The sequence below is a fragment of the Salvelinus namaycush genome, chromosome 3, assembly GCF_016432855.1.
Source record: "Salvelinus namaycush isolate Seneca chromosome 3, SaNama_1.0, whole genome shotgun sequence".
NCBI lineage: Eukaryota > Metazoa > Chordata > Actinopteri > Salmoniformes > Salmonidae > Salvelinus > Salvelinus namaycush.
Window position 1 is genome coordinate 92,343,082 of NC_052309.1, and position 18,112 is coordinate 92,361,193.

The window sequence follows — 18,112 nt, forward strand, 5'->3', positions numbered from 1 at the left end:
AACACTACTTTTTTTAATGACAGTTCATTGACCAATAATTAGAAAGTAGGTGGGACCAGAGCACCTTTTTGTCCAATGTTTGTTTGTTATGGTTCGGTCACATGGATTATTGCCCCGCCTATTTCCGCATTTACAGAAACGGGTTTGATAGCTGCAAGCGAGGAGAGGCGCATAATGTTATTATTTTATATTAACATATAGTTGTGATTGTGTATTCGTCAGTGAGGTTATCTTAATTAGTATTTGTAAAGTCTGTTTGCTGACCAAGCCGAAATAGTAGAAATCCTGCGCGCGACTGCAGCACTTTTGCCATGGAATATGAATAGCTGTGAACTCCGTTTCTATAAACTCACCTTTTGCTCAAGTGACACTCGACTCACTTTGCAAATCTGTGGTAATTAGATCAAAGTGAGTAGCCTGGAGAAATTAAACCACCACCAGGCATGACCGTGGAGAAACCAGCCGCAGGTGTTCGCACCTTCGGCGGCCTGAACATCCTGAGGCACCTGGCGAGTCTGGGGGCTCACCCCGCCTCCGTGGCTTACTCCATGACCACGCTGGGAGCAGGCATGATGAACAGCATATTCAGCTTCTACTATGTCAAGCTGTTCCTCAACAAATACAAGATATCAGAGGGAGCTTTCCATCAGTCACAAGTGAGTACTGTACTACAGTAACAGATACTATAAACTATATAAGAGGCAGGTAGCCCAGTGGTTAGAGTGTTGGGAGAATAACCGAAACAAATTATTATTTATTAAACAGCGACTGTAGCCTTCGGGCCCTATGACTATGGTGCGCTTGTATAATAATAGGCCTACATTGTGCACTGCCCAATAATAATATGTCAATTCAAAATGGGAATAACTGGCTTGATATGTCAATACTCAATGGTAGTGAGGAATGTACATACAATGGTATTATTGGCCATGCAGCTTGCTCACACTTTATTAAGTGGAACGAACAACACATGACAGCATATACAGTCCTTTGACATGTGTAATTTGTGCAATTGTGCAATATTAGCAACTTTGAGATACACGTTTCTATGCAAACAAGACAATAATTATGTCATCCCTCTTTGTCATCTCTTCATCCTGACAGGTGGTGTACATGGTGTGGAACGCAGTGAACGACCCTCTGTTCGGCTACCTGCAGGATAACTCCCGCGTACCGTGCTGCTCTCAACGTCGTCTCTCCATCCTGTATGGTGCTCCCTTCTACGCAATCGCCTTCCTGCTCGCCTGGTTTCCATGGCGAGAGTATGCCCCCGGCGACTGGATGAGCGGCGTCCACCTGATGGTGGCGTTGTGTGCGTTCGACGGGATGCTGACGTTTGTGTTGCTGGCGCAGTGCGCCCTCTTTGCAGAGATATCAGGCCACCACCAGAGCAGGCTGAGACTCATCAAATACAACCAGGTAGGAAAGGGAGGTGTTTTGTGTAGTGTTTCTTTTTTACCCGTTTCATTTTAGGCTGTATATGGTATTTATTTTGTTGTCTGAAGTCAGTAAAGTGTTCTCACCTTTGTTTCCTCTTCCCCCTCCTCTCCCCAGGTGGCGTCACTTATAGGTTCCTCCAGTGTTCTATTCTGCGGCCTCCTCTCCCAGAACATGGATGACTTCCCATCCTTCCAGGGCTTCACTGTCCTGGTGGCCGTTCTGGCTTGTGGCTGCATGATCTACACAGGCCTACACAGCGAGAGCCGCTTTGACACCAAAGGGTCAGCACCGGGGTCAAACTACCAAGGTTCTGGCCAATCAACTCTTTCCTTCTCCTTGGTGACCTCTATGACCTTGCAGATCCTGACCAATAGGGACTTCCAGCTCTTTGTGCTCATGAACTTCTTTCAGGTCAGAAAAAAAGACTGGGATACAGCCACTCAATGGGGCCACAGAATGTGGTTTGTTCTGTTAATGGGGATATGTGTGTATATGAGTGTGTACCACAGCTGACCATTACATTTATATTTCCTATCCATTGCACTTTTTCCAGGTCTTCATGGTGGCATTCTGTAATAACTTCACTATGATCTTCGCGGAGCATCTGATACCCCCCAACGTGCTTCCGTCACTGGCCAAGAGCTTCATGTATGGAGCTGGATTCATCTGTCCTCAGGTAACATACCGCAGCTCAAAACACTTTATACTGAGTGGAGGGAGTCACTAACCTCACTCTTCATCACCAATGTATTGCATTGAGTGTCTTGCAAAGTGCTGACCACACACTAGACCACCTATTTTATAGCATTGCCTCATTGATTTATTCCCATAGTGTTACTTACTGTATCTTATTGTCATCTCTCTGTGGTGCGTCTCTCTCAGTTGGTTGTGCTGAGCAGTCAGAGCCTGCTCCACGACCTAGGCTACTACAAGATCATCCTGCTCACCTTCTACGTGGAAGCTGGCATGGCTGCTGTCATGCTGGTGCTGGGGCCACATCACTACTACATCCTGGCATTCTTCCTGACCGCTAACATGTAAGAAGTTATGTTATGGTATTGTCATTGTAATGTTATTATATCATCTATTTATATGTTATTGTAGCCACTGGCATTAATGACAGTAAGTTTCCGTTATTTCCGTCAGTTATGTAATTCAGTAACATGATTTGCTCCAGTGCCATTTTCCAACTGTTTGCTTTATCATACAAACACTATTTAATTGTAAAAAAATATATATATATATATTCTCTTTGTCGCCATTAAGGGTCCTTGTCCAGGCAGCCTTCAGTCTGTTTAACCTGCCTCTGGCTGACATTATCGACTCAGATCTTCAGAGACACAAGCGCAGGTAAATCCAGGTCTGCTGTGTGACAGCACAGTTATAATAGTGCCACATCAGCACACGGTGACCTCCACCCGCCCAGCCATCCATTACAGATAGACAGAAATAGAACACTACTCTCTCAGGTGTGTTCTGTAGGCTAACACTGAGCTTCATTGGCAGTGCTACAGTACCTAACAGCCTCCCTTGGAAGGGCACCTACCTAACATTACAAAAGCAACAGAGGCTGTATGTACTTTTTAGGGCACATTAAGTATGTATTGATATTAACCCACCAAAGTAAGTGTGGAAGAGGAAGTTATTTGAACTTCAAATGCAAAAGGTTACAATCAATGTGCATCTCTGTAAGTCACGTACAGTACACAGACAGGAATGTAAACACAGTGACGGAGATAAACACTAGCAAGGGTATGGCTAAAAGCGCTTTGAGCCCTTGATGGAAAATATAAATCCAATCCATGATTATTATTGTCATTGTTATATCCTTATGACGTCAAAGTAAGTGGATCAAGTATTAAAGCCTTGTTGTGTCCTTTCCCTCTGTGTCCTCTACAGCTCCCCCCTCTCCTCCATGGTGTTTGGGACCAATGCTCTGTTCACTAAACCAGCCCAGTCACTGGCTCCTATGCTGGTGGTCTCCATCCTAAACCAGTTTGGCTATGAGAACCTGAAGGACGCTGGGAGGGATGCAAACCCCAGGTAAGGGCTGCAAACCCCAGGTAGGGGCTGCTGGGGGGATGCAAACCCCAGGTAAGGGCTGCTGGGAGGGATGCAAACCCCAGGTAAGGGCTGCTGGGAGGGATGCAAACCCCAGGTAAGGGCTGCTGGGAGGGATGCAAACCCCAGGTAAGGGCTGCTGGGAGGGATGCAAACCCCAGGTGAGGGATGCAAACCCCAGGTAAAGGCTGCTGGGAGGGATGCAAACCCCAGGTAAAGGCTGCTGGGAGGGATGCAAACCCCAGGTAAGGGCTGCTGGGAGGGATGCAAACCCCAGGTAAGGGCTGCGTCTCAATAGTCTTAAATGTCCACTCCTTATCTCCTTTTTGCTAATTGTATTATTGTGGTGAGTACTGAAAAAGTGAAAGTGAATTCCCTGTAGACATCCATTTTGCTTGTATCTGATCTGTGTCTTCAGATAAGTGAGGCGAGGAAGGCACTTTAGACTATCAAGGACGACCATTTAAGATCCTGTTCTGTGTTTTGCATTATTAGCTATAATCCATGTTTGCTCTGCCAGCATGCAAATTAACTTTAGCCTGACCAAACCAGTCTTACTGTTACGGCCTGGTGTATTTTGGGGCTGTAGGAGTAGGAATGATCTAGGATTGGTTCACTGCCAGCGAGTCACCTGCTGAATTAAAGTAGCATTTGATTCATTTCAGGTGCCGATATCACACATTGTTGTCCATAGATGTAGTGTTTGACAACTTGCTGGGGTTAAAGCTTGAAATCTAATGTTACGCTTACTGAGAACTGCTTACTCCCCCTAGTGGTGAAATAGCTGCATTGACATGTTACATTAATTGTGTCAGTGAACCCATGGAAAGCAACTGCATCTATTCTACGACATGGTAGTTAATTATACGTTACTTTAATGCATCTCTATCATAGCATTATTAGATGTAATTTTTATGAATTGTCTTGATACAGACATACTGGTTGAATTCATGACAACACATTTCCAGTATCTCCTCTATATCTTGTAACATACCCTGTACTGTCTGAATAATGTCCTACTCCTCCCCTGCAGTGACTTGGAGGCCCTCCACACCACCATGTTCTACCTGGTGTGTGTGGTGCCCATGTGTGTCGCCGCCCTGCAAGTCTTCGCCTGGAAGCCCTTCTCAATACGCAACAGTCACACCGTGGACACCATGTATATCGACGGTTGAGTCACTCAATTTATGCTGTTTATGAGTCACTGTCTATGCTGTTTTCTAAGACTTGATAGGTTGCTGCAGCACTCCTAAAGGGAACATGGGGGTGTAATGGCCAGAGGGTACTGCAGAAGAAAACACTCCATCTGTATATGTTTGTCGGTGAACTTGTCTGGTGGTGATGAAGGAAATGGTACTGACCCTAACTCTGGTAGCAGGAGCACAGTACCTGAGTCTGCTATTACTCTATGCAATACTATTATGTTAGTTACTGTGAAAACTGTATGACTTAACCAAGTTTGAGGGTTATTGTAGCATCAGATTACTTTCACATAATTTCTTAGTTTGCAGACTTTGTTCTCCAAACAAATTGAATGTAAAACAGATATTTTCTTTGACATTGTGTATACTACATACTGTTATCATGGGACCTGAACCATTGTGATGTTGTGCCTTTGTCTAAATAGTTAATACCAAACAAATATGCTGTTCATTCAAATGATTTGCATTAATTTGTTGGAATGTTTTCTACAAGTCCTTTTACACCGTTTCAATTTTAATTAAAAACAATAAGCCTTCATTCAAATAACTTGCACGTGTTATTTACGTTGACTTTTGAACCTGAAACATGGACCAAGAAATTGGATATTCAAATAGGTGAACTTCAGATTCAGTAGAGGGACTTTTTCTTTCTGATTAATTTGAACTTCATCAAATCGGGATTGTTTTTGTCTTGTTACTCTTTGGTTAAGGTAAGGGTCAGTTTTAGATTTTGGTTAGTCGTTTTGCAGGTCAGCAGTGTCCTTATAGTTTATAGTCTCTCCCGCCTGAAGATCAGTCTGTGTAGGGAAGTAGCTGTCATTAGCGGTTCTCCTTTTTGTTGAGTCACTGGTTTTGGTAAATGTCCTCTGGATGGTTGGAGTGGGGGCTTTCAACCTGCAAGACGATTCAGTTGAGTTTATCAGCTGTAGAGTCAACATGGTGTAGATTAGATGTGTTGATAGAGAAGAGTGCTTAAGAACAAGGTGTGATAATTTAGTCAATTGAAAACAGGTTGATATATCTGAGTCATAACATAAACATAACAAATCTAAGCACTTTCCTAGCCTCTCTCATACTTATTAGGAAAGCCAATAAGCCATATTAGGAAAATGCAATGTGACCATCCCGTACCTTGTTTAGAGCAGGGCTACTGTGGTTGGGGTTTTTCTTGTTACTTCGTAAGTTCCTCTTGCCGTACAGCTCTTGCACAACAGCACCAAACTGTACTCGAACTTTATTCTTCTGTAAGAGAGAATGAACAGCAAACAAATTGGTTACATCGCAGTGGTAAATAACTAAAACGTGTTGTATTTCCTTGTCTTTCTGCAATGTAAACATACATTAAAGTCTCAACATTGTGAGACTGAGGATTATACTAGGAATTTACTGAAGAGGAATAACCCCTCTTACAAAACAATGATAGCAAGGGCTTAGAAATCTAGCTGTTCCTTGTTTAAGACATTGGGCTTTCCACAACATGGTGAAACTAAATATTGTGAGCACATTGTGGTGGTATCAAGTATTCTTTAAGACATCATGAACAACTTCAGTGAGGCAGTAGAAAAGAGAAGACTGCACCTGGATGTCACCCTTCTGTGTGCCTCTGCAAACGGCAATGTCTTTCCCAGTCTAGTGTAGAATGAGCAGGTTAGAATCCAATGTAGACTAGATGATTATGATGGTTGCATGATTGGTCAATATATTTTATGCACTGTTACGTCTCAAACAACAACCAATTCATAATGATCATTATATGTATGTATCTAGAGTAATACAATAGCTTACCTTCTTACGAATGATCAGAATCAGTATTGCCAGACTGTACAAGGCCAACAGGACAAACAGCAGCCACAGCAAAACATGCCAGGCCATCTGCATGCCCCTCTCTGAAAGCACACAGGAGAACTGGCACTTGGTTTTCATATGGTTGTAACGGCAAAACTTGAGTAGAACTGAAAAGTCCCCCTTGCTACCCCAAACACTCTTACCCATAGAGATACATTAAATGATGAGTAATAAATTCAAATGACACATGTTCTATTTAATTCTATGCTCTTACCTCTCACCACCAGCGTGGTGCCCTGCCCTATCTCCTGTGCCCCGCGGCATACCACGTCTCTAAACAGGGCAGCACAGTGGTACACCCCGCTGTCATTGGCCTGGAGTGAGTTGATATTTAGGCTGTTTCTCTCCAGGCTGTATTTGTGTTGCTGGGTCATCAGATCGACCGAGTGGTGAGCGTCCTGCTTGAAGACGAACCAGAGGAAATCAATGTTCCTATTGGTATCATATGCGATGTTACAGGGGAGAGAGGCTGACTGACCCCCTATCCGCCAAATGATATCGTCTGGTTGGTGTAACGATAACCCTTGGGGGCAGTTTTCCCTGTTCTCCATGAAGTCTGGAGTAAAAACAGATACAGGTACAATCATAAAGTTGTACTCTCAATCGTTATAAGTGAAGCTAATATGGAATCAAACCAGTTTTAATCTGATATTTGATCATACTGACATAAAGATACATTTAATTTAGCTGATATGTCCTTACCGGCTGTCGAGATGAATTCGCGTGATAGAGGAAAACACTGGTAAATCCGTTCTGATGAAAACAATGTTGTGTGTGAATGCGCGCTGTGATCTCATGACTAAGTGTGCTATAGACAGAACAGGAAGATGGATGTTTTCACTTCTCTCAGTTTTCCATCCTGTTAACCAAGTATCTCATCATTATGTGTTTGGTGTTGTAATCCCAAACAAATTCTCTCACAGTTGTCAGTCAAAGCTGTCTTCTCGTAGTAATGTTGCAACATCAGCGAGATGTGAGAATCAATCTGTTCGCCGTTCTTCAAATTCAAGGGCCTGGCATGACTGTCACATTGCGTATTATTCAACTAGAAATTCTTACCAATGGATGCTGCTGGGCGTGTTTAGCACAGGTCTCACTCAAACCACTGTATCCAATCCGAACCCAACTTGCTTTGTAATTTACGTTTTTCTTACGCCCCCTTCCACGTCGACTTGCCCTATCGCCATATTTCAACTCGTTGCATCAAAAAAGGGATTTATGAAGCCGGTTAAATAAGTTAGTTTAAACCAGAAAATTTAACAGTAGACTTTAAGTCATTTTCACCGGTGTCAAAAGAAGGCATCAGCTCTAGCAATGAACATCTTCAGGTTAACGGGAGACCTCTCTCACTTGGCAGCTATCATCATTCTCCTGCTCAAAATATGGAAAACCAGGTCGTGTGCTGGTGAGTATATTAGCTACTAAAATGTATATTTCTTCAAATGACTTATTGGCTATGTGCTGTCTACTTATGTATTTAGTTAGCCGTCTGCCCATATTCCAACCCATCTAGTTAGCTGTAGTTTAGATCCCTGTAGACAGCTAGCTAACACGGATAGTTAACGTTAGCGTTATATCCCGAACCCACTAATATTTAGTTACAGAACAAACAAGCAACGAATGGCATTAAGTGCTGATCAGTGTATATATAATGCATCATGAAACAATTATATGCAGATCCTGTTGTGTTCGCTAGTTGGTGAGCTTGAATTGGTTGAACGTTCGCTACTTCACCACAGTAGCATGCCAACTTGCTAGCTGTCTATTCTAGAGCGGCAACTTGGATTGCTCTGATTTTAAAGTTAACTACTAGTTTAACGGATTACTGTTTAATCAAAGCCTTCATTGAATATCTGGTTTGCCACCTATGTAACTGGTAGCTAGCTAACTTGATATGCAAAACATGTTAGCTACGGTATCTAATTAGCTAGCTACGTGTAACAGCCAAAAGTCGATTTAAAAAAAATCGATTGCTCATAAAGTGATGCAGGTTTGGACACTCTACCTTGCTTTCAGATGAGGTATTTATTTATAACTTCTGTTTAAACATCCCGTCTAGTGTCACCTTGTTTTCTGCAACAGTCTGGCATGCGAGTTCACTCAATGTAGCCCGGCGTTTGATTGTTAGATCTGGACTCTGACGTGGCATTCTTGAAAGTCTCACGAAATTAAATTAGTTGGCAAGGAATCAATACATTCTCACTCAAAAGTAGTCGACACTATTACATTTATGTCTCAAATTAGCTGAACACATCCCATATTCTAAACACTCGCACACGTTTCTCTCATTGACCTTGTTTGCATCGGATTAATTTGTCTTTGAGGCATTAGGCTCTGCTGTCTTTTTCTAATACCAGTCACTGTAATATATGGAATAAATAAGATTTATTGTGCACATTACGATTAGGCCTACATGGAGATGCATTAGTTGCTGGGTGAACACCCTGGTCTTGAGATGCTGCTGCATTTCTTGATGTAGTTTCAGCAAACAGATACAGTTAATTTACCCTCTAGTCAGACATGGGTTTCTCTCATTCAAAATTCTGTTAATAAGATACTATCACACTTGCAGCTCTGACCGGGCAGGGGCTTGCAAAGGAAGACTATTTCAGAAGTTGTGAAGGACTTGCTTTTCTTCCAGAACTTGTTCTTGAAGTGATGCAAAACTAGAAGAAGAATTTCTTATTTCATTCCCAGGTATTATCTGTCCTACTGTTGTAAAACTGGTTGTCCCTTCCAGGTATCTCCGGGAAGAGCCAGATCCTATTTGCTTTGGTCTTCACTACTCGCTACCTGGACCTCCTCACCTCCTTCATTTCCCTCTACAACACCACCATGAAGGTAAGAGGATGGCTGGGCCTTAATAATGAGCCTTCCTTTCCTTCACTCCATACCTCCAAACCACTGATAGTATTGAGTAAGTGTTATGAGTTAGACCAGGCGGAATCTGTGGAATCTCTTAGAGTTGTCTGCATAAGCAATTGACAACGTCCTCACCAAATCTCTCTGGGGCTTCAGATAAGTTCTATCTGTAGATTTCTTCTGGCACAAGTCCTTATGAGAGACGGTCTAGACTGCGCTACTATTTTCTTCTCAGCACCATTAATATGGGATACGTTCATTTTCTCCCTCTACTCTTCCCTGCAGGTTATCTACATTGGTTGTGCCTACGCCACTGTCTACCTGATCTACATGAAGTTCAAGGCCACCTATGATGGGAACCATGACAGCTTTCGAATGGAGTTCCTGGTGGTTCCTGTAGGGGGCCTCGCCTGCCTGGTCAACCATGACTTCTCTTTCCTAGAGGTTAGAGACATTTACATTACATATGAAGGAGAAACCCTTAGTTGATGGCTACTTAACCTATTCCGCATGGTCAGTTGTGAGAGAGCTGGCGGATGAGATTAATGGCTAATATACATTGTTGTTTGTCTTTCTATCAGATCCTGTGGACATTCTCCATCTACCTGGAGTCGGTGGCCATCCTGCCCCAGCTCTTCATGATCAGTAAGACGGGCGAGGCGGAGACAATCACCACCCACTACCTGTTCTTCCTGGGTCTCTACCGGGCCCTGTACCTCTTCAACTGGATCTGGCGCTTTTACTTCGAGGGTTTCTTTGACATGATCGCCATCGTGGCCGGCATGGTGCAGACCATCCTCTACTGCGACTTCTTCTACCTTTATGTCACCAAAGGTGAGTGTCCACCTAAATGCCCACCTCTGATTTATGTTCTGCCATCTGTGTATTCGCTGTTTGACCTTCTGGTATTTTATGTGTGCGTAAGTAAGCATTGTTGGAGTAATTGATGGTTGCGTTTGTAGGACTACATCATATTCTAAATGAGTTATACTCTATCTAGATACAGTTTGAATGTTGTAGTGCACAGGAATCAGCACATTGCAAGGGAAATGCATTTAAAAAAATCATTGGACCCTCTGACATGTATCTCTATAATCCTCAGTGCTGAAAGGAAAGAAGCTGAGCCTGCCAGCATGAGAGGTTCAGACGGAGACCCCGTGTCTCCCAGCAGACTCAGGGTGCGTGGAGATGACATCACGGGAACCCCGCTGAGCAAGCACAAGATGCCTGAGAGACAGAGCGACTCAAGGGGGGGAAACACTAGTCTTCTTCATGAATAACTTTGAACTGGTAAACAACGGCTCCAAAACTGAATGAGAGGTCATCCCAGGTCTTCACACAGTCATCAGATATCTATTTTTAGCATCTTGCCTTACCTTTTCTCATTGCTGTTCAAAATAGAAAGAAAACATGTTTTTTTTTTCGACATGTGAGGTGTGCTCTTTGATGGCTCAATATGCATTGTATTGATTAGGGTTGACTCAATACAAAGTACCATGCCAAACTTCAAAATGAAATGCAAAAATGTAGTCTTTGATTAAGATGGAAACGATGTGTCAAGGAGTATTATGTAATGATGATTTTATGTCTTGTTTTTTTCATAGTTTTTTACATGACTGTACCCCCGTGGCCAATTTTATTATTCACAACTACATTTACTTATGTTTTGTAGGTGCTCTTTCATTTGGATATCCCAGTTTGCACTCCTCTCTTGAAAAAGTGATCCTGCAAAGCCCACTTCTGGGTTCTTGTTTATAGAACCCTTTGCCCAATATATTTTTTTCCAGTTGCCCTTTTGACATTTTTGGCAAAATTTGCTTCAATGCAGTTGTCAAATTTGAAAAGCATAAATTCTTCATCTTGGTGTCCTCCATTTATGTACATACTTGTCATTCTAAGATGAAGTTCCCCTCTTAACATGATACATATCACCGTTCACATCACCAACCAAAATAAGAGTTTATTGCATTACTTAGGCCCAGCATCAGCTTGTTCAACATTGGATGATTGTAAGTAATTTAGGGGTCCATATCAGTAAATGTGCTTTCCGATAGGGCTATTTGGTTTGTTTTCAATGCAGTCATAGACTAAGGTTAATTTGATTGAATACTGTAATCGCCTTACATGGTCAGTTTGTTTAGCTGTTTAAATAAAGATGCAGTCATTTGTCACAGGTAAAAGACCCATTGAAATATACATGATATTCTAGAACAGGGTTGAGGAGGATTGTGTGAGATATGGTGTTTGGTATGTATGCATTTGAGTAACATGTTGAGATTTGACCCATTTTCCCAGCTAAGTAAACCTCCATAGTCTTAATTTGAGTCATTCCTATAGCTTCTTTTGTTTTAAGTTGCATGATAACTGTGATACCACCTCACCTCCAATAAACTTTTTATGAAAAAGCACAATTTTACCTTGTTAATGTGAAAAAACACCTATGTACAGACAGCTAGAAAAAGATTAGCCAAAAAATGGTAATTACTTGTATTTTATTAGAATCCCCATTAGCTGTTGTGAAAGCAGCAGCTACTCTTCCTGGGGTCCACCTTAAACATGACAATACAGAACATTTAACAAGAACAGCCCAAGGCCTGAACTACAAATCTGTGAAGGGTCAATCATTACAAATGGGCACACTTTTGTACATTAGAAAAATGTCTTACAATACTGAGACACTGGCTTTCTAGAGCAAATCAATTTAGTGCAGTTGAAGTGATTTACTTTAAACATTCCATCAAAGTAACATCTCACCACTAACCTTCAGAGAAAAGGTACATTCAATTGAATACATATAAAAACACTATTTTTTATACAAATCATCAGTCACTATCATCTCTATTAGTGCATACTTTACATGTCTGGTTTACAAAAACAGACATGACCTTAGTCACAGAAACTAGCTCCCACTGTTCAAATGGACCACAGATTTTAAACGTAAAAGACTGACCTGTTATTAATCCTATGTGGATCAAAACTAGATTAACACATTTAATGAAATCTTTGGCAAATGTACACATTGTTTACAGAATACACAGATTATTGTCAAATACAATGTAGTAGTAACATGTATATTATTTGCACTGCTACCTGGTCATCTGTCATGTTCTAAATGGGCTTTGTTTAACAAATCATTTCTACCATTACAGGTTCTTAGTCCCCTCTCCATTGCAAATGATGAGGACAATAAAAACCAAGGTACATTCATTGCATGTAACATCTGACAATCAGACTAGCAACTGATTGCAGCTTGAATTTCAACTGTTTATGTATAAAATATACATATTTGTACTCTTAACCCTTAGAAAGATCAAGAAAATAGAGATATTAGTACAAATGCTATAATGCAATAAAATAAATCAACAATCAATGTGCCTACATTGTCAGGTGAAATTATACAACCTCCAGAATCATATAAAGAAATATTAATACTTGTATCAATGGTGATGATTCCATTGGGCTGTTTGGATAATAGATTTTTCTAGTTAAAGGCCCAGGGCAGTCAAAGACATGATTTTTCTGTTTTATAAATATTTCCAGACTATGATGTTGGAATAATACTGTGCAATTGTGAAAATGATGCCCTTTCAGTGCAAGAGCTGTTTGAAAAGACCACCTGAAATTTCAGCCTGCTTTGGTGGGTTGCCTGTTGACATCACCTGGCGGTAAATTAGTTAATAGACCAATAAGAAAGTGAGTTCCAAACATCTCTGACAATAACAGATATTGTTCAGTTTTTCCCTCGCCACTTAGACCTAAACAATTATTGCATGAGAACATGCTCTTTGCTAAGAAGCAATTTTTGTTTGTTTTAATTTAAAACAAATCACAGTAAGGTACTTAATTATTAGCCAGAAATGATTTGATATTGAGATAAAAACAGCTGCATTGGCCTTTAATGAAAAGTCAACCTGAGGTTTTACTCTATCTAGTTCTCGAGTCTAGAGGAACCCCTATCTGCCAGTGAGAGGACTGCAGTGCAGTGATCAGTATACGATTGTGTCTGTAGAAGGCCATCTCCATCACTGACGCTGCAGCTCCTTATACCTCCGGCTTCCCATCTTCTTCTCTGCCAGATTTTAAAGTAGGGGAGAGAACAAACAACTTGAGTATTAAATTAAAGGGACACTTTAAACTTATGAGAAACAACATTGTATGATAGAGTTAAAGTACACCTTAGCCAAATACCTTTAAACTCAGTATTTCACAATTCCTGACATTTAATCGTAGTAAAAATTCCCTGTCTTAGGTCAGTTAGGATCACCACTTTATTTTAAGAATGTGAAATGTCAGAATAATAGTAGAGAGAATGATTTATTTCAGCTTTTATTTCTTTCATCACATTCCCATTTGGTCCGAAGTTTACATACACTCAATTCGTATTTGGTAGCATTGCCTTTAAATTGTAAAACTTGGGTCAAACGTTTTGGGTAGCTTTCCACAAGCTTCCCACAATAAGTTGGGTGAATTTTGGCCTATTCCTCCTGACACAGCTAGTGTAACCGAGTCAGGTTTGTAGGCCTCTTTGCTTGCACGTGCTTTCTCAGTTCTGCCCACAAATTTTCTATGGGATTGAGGTCAGGGCTTTGTGATGGCCACTTCAATACCTTGACTTTGTTGTTCTTAAGCCATTTTGCCACAACTTTGGAAGTATGCTTGGGGTCATTGTCCATTTGAAAGACCCATTTGCGACCAAGCTTTAACTTCCTGACTGATGTCTTGAAATGTTGCTTCAATATATTCACATAATTTTCCTTCCTCATGATGCAATCTATTTTGTGAAGTGCACCAGTCACTCCTGCAGCAAAGCACCCCCACAACATGATGCTGCCACCCCCGTGCTTCACGGTTGGGATGGTGTTCTTCGGCTTGCAAGCCTCCCCCTTTTTACTCCAAACATAACGATGGTCATTATGGCCAAACAGTTCTATTTTTGTTTCATCAGACCAGAGGACATTTCTCCAAAAAGTACAATCTTTGTCCCCATGTGCAGTTGCAAACCGTCTGGCTTTTTTATGGCGGTTTTGGAGCAGTGGCTTCTTCCTTGCCGAGCGGCCTTTCAGGTTATGTCGATACAGGACTCGTTTTACTGTGGATATAGATACTTTTGTACCTTTTTCCTCCAGCATCTTCACAAGGTCCTTTGCCGTTGTTCTGGGATTGATTTGCACTTTCAGCAACAAAGTACGTTCATCTCTAGGAGACAGAACGCGTCTCCTTCCTGAGCGGTATGACAACTGCGTGGTCCCATGGTGTTTATACTTGCGTACCATTGTTTGTACAGATGAACGTGGTACCTTCAGGCGTTTGGAAATTGCTCCCGAGAATGAACCAGACTTGTGGAAGTCTACAATTCTTTTTCTGAGGTCTTGGCTGATTTCTTTTGATTTTCCCATGATGTCAAGCAAAGAGGCACTGAGTTTGAAGGTAGGCCTTGAAATACATCCACAGGTACCCCTCCAATTGACTCAAATGATGTCAACTAGCCTATCAGAAGCTTCTAAAGCCATGACATAATTTTCTGGAATTTTCCAAGCTGTGCAAAGGCACAGTCAATTTAGTGTATGTAAACTTCTGACCCACTGGAATTGTGATACAGTGAATTATAAGTGAAATAATCTGTCTGTAAATAATTGTTGGAAAAATGACTTGTGTCATGCACAAAGTAGATGTCCTAACCGACTTGCCAAAACTATAGTTTGTATACAAGAAATTTGTGGAGTGTTTGAAAAACGACTTTTAATGACTCCAACCTAAGCGTATGTAAACTTCCATCTTCAACTGTATGTCTAGAAAGGCGTTTTTGTTCATCAACCAAATAATGTGTTAAGTTGAACACACCCATCTTGTTCCATGACTGTTATATTTGTCGCAGACTCCAACCTAGTGACTCGGTACCTACTGACACTGGGTGAAAGAGAGAAAGAAAGAGGGAGAGAATGAGAATCTCAAATGAAGGGCCTCTGTGTGTGTGTGTGTGTTCACTCCAGGCTGTGTGTTTTGATACCGCTGGCTGTAGTAGAAGTTGAGCACATTGTAAGAGGTAATGTAACAGGCACCGAGGACCAAGGAGACCAGGATGGAGAGGATGGCCAGAGCAGAGAGCACACACAGCAGACTGACCCCTCCCAGGGATAGCAGAAACACTGGAGGGAGAAGGTAGGAATAATGAGGAAAAACAAGAGAGTGAGAAAGGGTTTCAGTATTAGCCACCATCATTGTCCCTGATAGACAGGCATTCAGGCTAGTTGTTATACTACACAGATGGGAAGAGTGTATTGGCACTGTAGTAGTGGACAGTAGGTATTGTATAGGTAGCGTAGGGACTTACCCTCCAATAAAACTAAACCCACAGTGGCACCAATGAATGTAACAGTGGCAAAGGTCAGGAAAATCCCAATGGGTACAGTGGCCATGGCGCCAAATACCAACACAGCCATGGCTAAGAATGGGTGGCCATTGAGGTACTGCCCCATTGATGTGTTCATCAGCTCTGCCACCTAGTGAGGAGAGAGAAGGGTCGTGAACATGCTTCACATGACCTATTGTCCTATTAAGAAGTAATAGGTCCCTACATGCCTGTTACTGTTAGACCAAGAGTTTGTAACAGTGTTGCTGAAGAGGAGACAGGGTGCACTGTTACCTTGGGGTTATAGTACAGGCTGTCCATCATGCTACTCAAACTGCCTCGAAGCTGCAGTAGCCCTTTGGGGATAGTTGTCACATTGTTGCACTGCATTGTTTGGTTTCTGTCATGCACAGAAGAAGTGGAAGAAGAGGAGATAAGGCGAGGGGATGAGGGATACATTTACAAATAAATAAATGTTGCTATGTCACATAGTTTAGCTACCTCTCATGGATACACACACATATGAATACCGAGTATCTAGCTAGCTCACTTATAAGTATATTTCAGCAAAGCGCCTTGATGACACATCAGCTAACGTTTGTAGTAACAGTTAGCTGGGTTTCTTGGTTTGTTTACTTTCACTAACGTTAGCCTAGCTGAATAGCTAAAGCGATTTCCAACGACTTGCTAGCTAAAAAAGCAAGCAACACATTGAGTTACTCCTCAATTCCACACGACTTTAATTTTAACACAGCAAATCGTGTAGTTCGCTACTAATCCAAACGTTTTGCAAAACTGTTCGTTACCTTCTTCTTCTATAATATTATGGCGGTCCGCAAACAAACGTTATCGTTGAATGCCGCCACCTACTGTACTGGAGTGTCTAGTCAATCATAGTTTACGGACTAAAGAACCAAACATTAAGAACAACTAAATCCTCCTATCTAATCCTGTACTACTCTGTTCGTTACCTACCTGTCAGTAAGTGTGCCGACTGGTTTGAAGCTGCGTGTGAACTATCGCGATGTTAACAAAAAGGTGTAAAATGCATAGAACAAAAATTACTAGGACTGAAAAGCATATCTGACTGATACATAGAAATAGAACCTATAGAACAAAAAACCCATTCAAGAAGTTTGCATCCAAATTATCTACCCTTCTCCCCAAGTGTACACAGAGAGGAATAGGCAGTGGTCAGTCTAAAAAAATACAACAAAAAAATCTTATACAAAGGACAACAGACAGAATCAAGGCTTGGACTGGCAACCCTGCAGTCTCAAGGCAAATACTACATCCCTTTCTTCACAGATAAAATTACATAACTGGTGATGAGAACTGCACCTGTATCTGGGAAATCATATGATACTGTAATACGAAAGTAAAATATCTAGGTTATGTAAGAGCCCAGGCAGCCAATAGATAACAACATGGAAGATCTCTATGCTGAGTGTGTTCACTGTGTGTGATATATCCCCTTCAGTGAGAGTGAGGGTAGTCTGGACAAAAAAATTATTCTAACATTTCCCTAGGTGTGGGCAGTGGGCTGTGCCTTCTCAAAAAGTAATCTGCAATAGTTTGGATCTCAGTACAATATGTGAGACACATTGAAATATAATTAATAGAACTGAAAAAACACAGACACATAGAAGACACATAGAAATGGAATATAACTGGCATCCCCATTCAAGAAGGTTACGTTCCAATTCTCTACCCTTCCCCCCAAGTGTACACAGAGACAGATAGGCAGTGGTCAGTCAAATAAATATTTGCTTACTGGTCATGAAAAACTAAAACAGAAAAGCAACAAAACAAGATGATGCAAAATAACTTGTCTGTACTTCATGACAGAGAAAATAACCAGAGCCTGCCCACTGGTCATTCTCAAGCATGCCTCTCTCCTTTGCGCTCTTGCGACCAGGGAAACACTGTGAGACATCTCACTCCTATTATCATAGCACCGGGGTTACACAAGTAGCCCTAAGTTCTATTTCAAATACTTGTTTCTATGTCTCACATTGGGATATAGCCAAGTCCCATATCGCAGACATGCTATCTGAAGCCAGGGTAGTCCCAACAGTATCACCCCTCAAAGGCTCCGACACTGAGAACAGTATGTGCCAATGAAGTTGTAATGACTTCCAGTCGGTAAAACCTCAAAAGTATGAGTGGTGGCCCAACATGCCATCTCACAAATCTCTTATAAAGAGATGCCTTTGAACAGAGTTGACCCCCCTTACAGGAGGGCACCCAAGACACTAAAGAGTTGGTCACTGTTACGTCATGCGCAAAGCACGTACTGTACAAAAAAAGTGGAGACACTTCTTCCATAGAAGTGAAGGGAGGCGGTTGTAAA

The 18,112-nt window shown here is 41.6% G+C and overlaps 4 protein-coding genes across 7 annotated transcripts; 2 read left to right on the forward strand and 2 right to left on the reverse strand.

Moving 5' to 3' along the window:
- The first annotated feature begins 141 nt into the window (after positions 1-141).
- On the forward strand, positions 142-5,241 carry LOC120042729 (transmembrane protein 180-like). The gene is made up of 8 exons (XM_038987529.1): positions 142-656; positions 1,105-1,419; positions 1,555-1,851; positions 1,994-2,116; positions 2,323-2,477; positions 2,707-2,790; positions 3,340-3,483; positions 4,535-5,241. Exons 1-8 carry the CDS (start codon positions 444-446, stop codon positions 4,674-4,676), a joined length of 1,473 nt encoding a protein of 490 aa, XP_038843457.1. The 5' UTR covers positions 142-443; the 3' UTR covers positions 4,677-5,241.
- Positions 5,149-8,669, reverse strand: LOC120042739 (immunoglobulin superfamily member 6-like). 2 transcript variants are annotated; one of them, XM_038987548.1, is made up of 6 exons: positions 8,554-8,669; positions 6,763-7,104; positions 6,489-6,589; positions 6,282-6,332; positions 5,835-5,945; positions 5,149-5,597 (listed from the first exon to the last, which is right to left on the reverse strand). In XM_038987548.1, exons 2-6 carry the CDS (start codon positions 7,097-7,099, stop codon positions 5,547-5,549), a joined length of 651 nt encoding a protein of 216 aa, XP_038843476.1. In that variant the 5' UTR covers positions 7,100-7,104; positions 8,554-8,669; the 3' UTR covers positions 5,149-5,546. The 2 variants fall into 2 exon arrangements, with proteins under 2 accessions (XP_038843476.1, XP_038843468.1); XM_038987540.1 differs by lacking the exon at positions 8,554-8,669 and adding an exon at positions 7,251-7,634.
- Positions 7,693-11,818, forward strand: LOC120042754 (ER lumen protein-retaining receptor 2-like). Its single transcript, XM_038987557.1, has 5 exons — positions 7,693-7,953; positions 9,289-9,389; positions 9,696-9,854; positions 9,992-10,244; positions 10,513-11,818. The coding sequence occupies exons 1-5, from the start codon at positions 7,863-7,865 to the stop codon at positions 10,545-10,547; spliced, it is 639 nt and encodes a 212-aa protein (XP_038843485.1). The 5' UTR covers positions 7,693-7,862; the 3' UTR covers positions 10,548-11,818.
- Positions 11,819-11,889: 71 nt separating this feature from the next.
- On the reverse strand, positions 11,890-16,621 carry LOC120042764 (lipid droplet assembly factor 1-like). 3 transcript variants are annotated; one of them, XM_038987577.1, is made up of 6 exons: positions 16,566-16,621; positions 16,054-16,159; positions 15,742-15,910; positions 15,418-15,556; positions 15,252-15,317; positions 11,890-13,479 (listed from the first exon to the last, which is right to left on the reverse strand). In XM_038987577.1, exons 2-6 carry the CDS (start codon positions 16,147-16,149, stop codon positions 13,452-13,454), a joined length of 498 nt encoding a protein of 165 aa, XP_038843505.1. In that variant the 5' UTR covers positions 16,150-16,159; positions 16,566-16,621; the 3' UTR covers positions 11,890-13,451. The 3 variants fall into 3 exon arrangements, with proteins under 3 accessions (XP_038843505.1, XP_038843497.1, XP_038843513.1); XM_038987569.1 differs by lacking the exon at positions 16,566-16,621 and adding an exon at positions 16,261-16,558; XM_038987585.1 differs by lacking the exons at positions 15,252-15,317; positions 16,566-16,621 and adding an exon at positions 16,261-16,558.
- Positions 16,622-18,112: the final 1,491 nt, after the last annotated feature.